The 6,563-nt window shown below is 43.3% G+C and overlaps 1 protein-coding gene across 1 annotated transcript; it reads right to left on the bottom strand.

Moving 5' to 3' along the window:
- Window positions 1-655: 655 nt before the first annotated feature.
- On the bottom strand, window positions 656-3,955 carry LOC308141202 (trafficking protein particle complex subunit 5-like). The gene is made up of 3 exons (XM_080511269.1): window positions 3,928-3,955; window positions 2,468-2,740; window positions 656-1,415 (listed from the first exon to the last, which is right to left on the bottom strand). The coding sequence occupies exons 2-3, from the start codon at window positions 2,735-2,737 to the stop codon at window positions 1,119-1,121; spliced, it is 567 nt and encodes a 188-aa protein (XP_080367395.1). The 5' UTR covers window positions 2,738-2,740; window positions 3,928-3,955; the 3' UTR covers window positions 656-1,118.
- Between the last annotated feature and the right edge of the window lie 2,608 nt (window positions 3,956-6,563).

Below are 6,563 nucleotides of genomic sequence, written 5' to 3'. Positions count from 1 at the left end.
TGTCACAGCAACCGAGGCTCGTTTACAAAACAACAGTTCAACTGAAAACGTATTTCAGAAGTCTTGGGTTTGTAAAGTAACGTTCTGAAAATGTAAATGTCCGTTTACATGGAAATGGAAGAAACACTGACAACAATGTAGTTTACATGTTGGGCCACCAGTGGGTGCTGTTGTTAGTTTTAGTACTACACACACACACACACACACACACACACACACACACACACACACACACACACACACACACACACACACACACACACACACACACACACACACACACACACACACACACACACACACACACACACACACACACACACACACACAACCACCAAGTTGGATTGTTATTATACTGACTGTCAAAATAAAATCACCAAGTTGGAGTGTTACTTCGGTGGCTGTCAAAATAAAAGCACGAAGTCCAGGAGAATATGTACTGGAAGTCATGACACCAGGGGGGAAACAATGACTGGCTCTACTGAGCATGTGCAGAACTATAGTTACTACCAACACAGAGACCAGGAGCAGTAGCAGGATTTCAGAGAGCCCCCCCCCCTCCACTACCCCCACCCCCCTGCCCTCCCCCCCCCCCATCCAGCAGAGACAAAGTCAAAATGTTGTTAAAAAGTAGTTGATTTCGTCGTTTCCACGGAGACCAAGTCAGAGCGATTTAAAATAGTGGGGATTCACCGTTTCCACGGCGACGGAGCGTTGTCAAAAAGTTGTGTTTTCACCATTTCTGCGCTTCCCAAAGTGTTTTCAAAACATTTTGCCTCGTTTCCGCGGAGACGGGCCAGAGCGTCTACAAAAAAGCTCCACCTTGGGAGCCATTTTTAAAAAGCGGTGTTTTCAGTGGCTCCGAGCAGCGTCGTCGTGGAAACGAACCCCACAGGACGAAAACAAAGGTTTTCACTTGAAATCATTGTGGCGTAAAGGAGCCGTTAAAGTCATGACATCGTCCTGGAGTTCTCACCATGGTGACCATGTCCAGAAATCAAAGATCAGTCGCTAAACGCATCTTCTTTTTTTTTTTTTTAATTTGTGACGTAAAACAGTGATAGAAAAACTACAGAATGAAACATGAGTGATGGTGTTGGCGGCTCCGTCCTCCTCCTCTATCTGCCGTCCAGAGCTTTGTCCCTGCTGATGACCGACTCGTTGAACTTGATCATGAGCGTGGTTCCTTTGTGCCAGTGGGCGGTGACCTTGGCGGGGAAGCCGCTGTGCGTCAGCACCGCCTCCACGATGCCGGCGGTGAAGGCGGCGCAGTTCAGGCTGCTGTTCTCCTTGGGCACGGAGATGTAGGCGTTGATCAGCGGCTCCTTCTCGATGATGTAGTACGTCTTGTCGTCGTCGTTGGCCTGCTCCAGCTTGTCGGCCTCCTTGCCGAACAGGGACTTCCACACGTTCACCTGCAACACGGAGAACCGGTCACCTCTTTGTACTTTAACCGCCTTTAAAGTCCCAGTGAAATGTAACACACTACTTTGCCAAAAACGATAGTTGGGGTTCTACTTGTAAGGTTCCTCCGACTCTGCCCCTCCGCTGTTGTCGCATAACAAAGTTATTTGAATTTTGAATCTCCAGCCGAGGAAGTCGGGGGAATCCTTCTTCGTGGGCGTGACGTCAAGAGTTGTGCAGATCTCCATCTGTTGTGTTTATATCGACTTGTTTCCTCTTAAATATCCAAGTTTTTACAGTGTTTTGAAGTTATAGTCGGGGTTTTATGAGCCTTGACGAAAGATTGAGTCTGGAAGAGACCAGAGAGGAGGAAAGGAGCACGGGTGGCGGGAGGGGCTAGCCATTAGCTCGTGCGGCTAGCGGGAGCCGCTAGCTCGGGCGGCTAGTAGACGATCAACTAATACCTGGACTTATCTTCAGTGATTCCGCGCAGTCAGAAAAGCTTTTGGACGTGTTGGATCCAGGAAGTCGGTCGTTCTGCCAAAAGTCAGGAGCCTCAAAGCCTCAAAGGTGAAAAGTGGCGGCTGCTGAGGCGAGGAGACGAGGAGACGAGGACGAATGGAGGACGAAGCGTCTTCTGCTTCCTCAAACATGTTCCAGACGGGGTCACCGATGGCAGAACCACCTTCTGTGTCTTCTTCATCAATCACTGGCTTTGAAATGACCATGATGATGAAATATGGTTAAATTCAGCCTCTTCGTGGTCAAAACTCTGATCCTCCATAATGTAAACACAACTTGGGCGTGTGCACAACTCGTGATGTCACTCTATTATTGTCAGAAGCTCCGCCCAGCAGAGGAAATACCTGTTTATCGGCTATTTTCTCACAGATTGCCGTGTTTTAACATTTTACCCTTCAGCCAGTTAGCATGAAAATGATCCTAGAAGCGACACCAGAGTGTTTTGGAGGTCGAATTTTCATTTCACTGGGACTTTAAACACCCGCTTATGTTCCCGGAGCGCCCCAGCTCTCCGCCCGGAGGAGGAGGAAGAAGCCCGCACCTTGATGAAGAGCAGCATGTTGAGCACTTTGGTCTCCCGCTTGCCGTTCTTCTCCCGCAGCACCAGGACGTCCAGCATGCCGGCGCCCACGCTCTGGCCCATGTCCGCCAGGCGCGTCTGCAGCTCCGACACCGAGTAGACGCGGCTCTGGCAGTACTGGACCATCTCGGAGAAGAGCAGCGCGAAGGCGCTCACGCTCACCTCCGTCTTGGGCCGGGTCAGCGGACGCTCCAGGATGGTGGACTTCCCTCGGGTGAAGCGCGTGTCCATGTTCTGTCACACATCGTTCTAACTTTAGCGCCAATACAGCCTCAGAAAAATACATTATTTACCACAATTAAAACTATTTGCAACTGCAATTCTTTAAAAAAAAATCTAATCATTAGGTAACGATAGATCCTGTGGTCGCAAGTGTTTAATAGAAATGTCAAAGTGACAACATGAGGCTTTTTGTAATTAAATATTTAACTTGGCGTGTGTCGCTGAGAGAGGGAATAAAATCACACCCAACATTTGACCATGAAAGTAAGAATTCTGTTCAGTGGTGGCCCGAATTATAAAAATGTTATTTTGTGAGATAAAGGTTGTGTCAGCAGTGGTTCAGATCAGGGATCAAACATGGATGGAATTCCACTGAATCTGCACCCAACTGAGCCACAATGAATGGGAAATATTAAAAAAAACACCACACTATGAATCTTAAAGCTTTAAAGGGCCTAAATACACCTCAGAGTGACCAGAATGTGAAAGCAGTCCCACCTGTGGAACAAAGTCTCTGACAGACTCACTTCTGTTATATCTGGATTTTAAACATCATCATCTGCTCAAACTTTCCACAAAGCAATATATTTTACTGCCTTAATGACCTGCGAATCTCTTTATTTATTTTTTGTGTGTGAATCTTCCGAATCGCTTTAATGTGTGTCCTTTTGAATTTGGATCTAGAAATACATTTGCCTTTGTTTATCACCAAATACTCTGCTTGTTGTTAGAATTATAGTGCTTATATGGATGCTGGCGTTATTCGACATATGTAGCAAGTAAAGTGCAATGTGTGTAAACAGTAAAGATCGAGTTTAATTCAGTCTAAACATCATTTAGATGTCATTTAAATTCATTAAGATGCCAGATCATTTCATGGAAATCACTTTCTTCATATTTATGAGTTTAGCTCGTTCTCACATCAGTGCAGTTCCCCTCGTTAGTTAATTTAACGCTTTAATACAATGGATGGAGCTGAATATTTAAGTTTTCATTCTTATTTGGATCAGCTGACTGCGAGTGCTAGCTGTCAGCCACTTAGCTGCTAATGCTAACAAACACTACGTACCGTACGGTTTAAAGAACGGAAGGAAACGGTGGGAGTATGAATGTCTAAAAGACACACAAGAAGGATGATATAACCGATAAGTGTCCGTAATTATTACTTAAAGCATGGAACAAGGGAAGCTAAATGTTACCTTTGTGGAAGTAAAGCTCCACTTCCGATATTCTTCTTCTACGTTTTAAAAAAAGTAGCTCAGGACGCGCTGATATCCCACAGCGCCATCTTCTGTCTCGGAGCGGCACTGAGTTGATTTATATTAATTTGTTTGGAAGTGGCTTTATGAATTGATGGATCAATGCAAATATCTGCGCAAATAAATAAGAGGAACAGGTTTTTTTTGTTCTCTGGAAACATATACGTTTATTTAATTATATCCTGTTTCATCAAAGAAATCTGAAGCACACTGGAACTTCCTCCCACCCAACATTGAAAACCTTCAATCCCTCGACATTTTGAAAAACTGGTCTGAAAGCATAACTTTTGAAAAAAGCATATTCAAACTAATTAATGTTGGTTCATGCAAATCCTTGAATGAGTTGGATGACCTTGGGTGTCTTGAAAGACGTGACTAATAAAATGCATTATTAGTAGTAGTAGTAGTCGTAGTAGTAGGAGTATAAATAATAAAAAAACAACAATCTATGTGGAGTTCATATCCAGTTCATTACAACACAATCTTATAAAATGCTATAATTCTTCTCTTGACAACTCTAGTGCAGCCTTCATAGTGATTCCTGATTCTGAAAACATATTCAGAATGTTCTTCCTCACACTAATGAATGGAAGACAGTTACATGCCGCAGAAACTTCCTGAATTTAAATTGGTGCAGATTGTAGTGACAAGATAGAACTGATACAGACCAACAGGAGCTGGATCAAAAGAGGAAGAAGTAATGAAGCTTTCTCACACTCACAACAGTTTAAATGCGGTTAAATTCCTAAAATGATTTTTCTTATATTTATATGTTTAAGAAAGGGCGTTGGACTAGTGAGAGGACACAGAAGACAGACTACAAAAACATGAAAAGAAGAGGAAAAAAAACAAGTGCAGAGTGAAAAAACTGTTGATTATTAATGAAAACAGACAGTTTTTAGGAACTGAAAACGTTGTTTTTGTAGCATAGTCACATTAAAATATTATGAGCTTTGGTGAACATCAAATGTAAAGTGTATGAGAGCTGCGATATAATGAGTGGCTCGATTGTACCTTTTCCTGAGGAAAGTTACTGACTGCCCCACAAATCTCTGAATATGGAGGGTGAACCCCCCCCCCCCCCCCCCCCCCCCCACCCTCCCCCTCCCCACCTCCACCTTCTCCTCCAGTCAACACTTTAACCAGTGAACTCAGAATGTACGGCTCATTTTATCTTTGGCTCTTTCGTCTGTAATGTTTGGTTTCCTCTTAGTTGTAGGTTTTGTATTTGACATTTCACTAACTGGAGTTGGAGTTAAATGTTTATTTTTGCGCCGAGGCTCCAGAGCAGGGTGTCAAACGTTGGACCTGAGGACCAACAACGACCTGCAAGAGGCTCCGGTCGGTAATGATTTCTAAGACAACATGAATTATTTCAAACAAATTTCTTTAGAGTAGACGTCGCTGGTGCTGCCATGATAAAACACCCAGAATGTAACAGCTATTGAAGTGTTTTTTTTTTTACAATTCTCTTTATATTGCATCATTAACCCTCTGGGGCCTGAAGCATTTTGTGCCGTTTTTCACTACAATTGATTTTTTCCTTTATATCTCAGATATAAAATTCTTAAACTTTGCCTTTTTTGGTGTCATTTTGTTCAGGAATAACCTCATAAATGCCTTTCTGAAGTATTTTCATCACTTTGGCATACTGTATTAAAACAGTGGATCTAAAAACACTATATAATTACAAATTCGGCTGGTAAAAACATAGATTTATTGACTATAAAAGTCACAGACATGGTTAACGAATCATTTTGTTTACTTGTAAAGTAAATCTAAACTACAATTAACTAAAATTTATCAAAACAGGACTGAAAAAACAGTTCTATACAGATATTTACAGTGAAATAGAAGCACTGCCTCAGGCGTTTTTGTAAAACTATTTACAAAAGGTCACACATGTTTTTCCTCATATCTCCGATCAACATCATTTAAAAACGAGCTTGTAGTTTTATATCTGCACTTTCGACACGGATTGAAACGCTGGACCAGACGACGCTGCGCTGTGACGCTACTGCCTTTTCAAACGGTCGTGTGACGAGGATGCACCGGTGAGTCCGCCGGCCCCAGAGGGTTAAAATTGGCTTTCTGTTGAAATTGCAGTCATTTTCTGTAGTTTTCTTTTACATAGACATTGTACATTTCAATGACGTTTTCTGTCTTTTATTGCTGCAACAACAGTAATCTCATTACACAAGGGGGGGGCTTGGTCTCTCATCCAAACCAGAGTTAAACTACATGTCAGCACATGAGCTTCAGTCCGTCTGACGTTTGATTTGAATATGCAGACACAGTTGATTCCCACCAAGGATACATGTGACCGGTGGTTTAGGAACTTCCTCAGTTGCCTGAGTTTTCTGCGTCCCAACCAGAGTGTGTGTGTGTGTGTGTGTGTGTGTGTGTGTGTGTGTGTGTGTGTGTGTGTGTGTGTGTGTGTGTGTGTGTGTGTGTGTGTGTGTGTGTGTGTGTGTGTGTGTGTGTGTGTTGCCTCACAGAGGACTGTCGGTAACCCGCCAGGACCCCGTTTCACAAGCGGACCTCGGCTTCATTACAGAAGTTGAGAAATTTCCCAG

Source organism: Blennius ocellaris (genome assembly GCF_963422515.1).
Source record: "Blennius ocellaris genome assembly, chromosome: 16".
Lineage (NCBI taxonomy): Eukaryota > Metazoa > Chordata > Actinopteri > Blenniiformes > Blenniidae > Blennius > Blennius ocellaris.
Note: the sequence above shows the minus strand (reverse complement) of the source record. Positions and strands in the feature narration are given on the sequence as shown.

What these genes read in the sequence shown, in the direction of transcription:
- LOC308141202 (XM_080511269.1), bottom strand. Translation starts at nt 2,737, where the DNA reads ATGGACACGCGCTTCACCCGAGGGAAGTCCACCATCCTGGAGCGTCCG. An exon ending in ACATGCTGCTCTTCATCAAG is followed by an intron (nt 1,416 to 2,467) that starts GTGCGGGCTTCT and finishes TCCGTGTTGCAG; the next exon opens with GTGAACGTGTGGAAGTCCCT.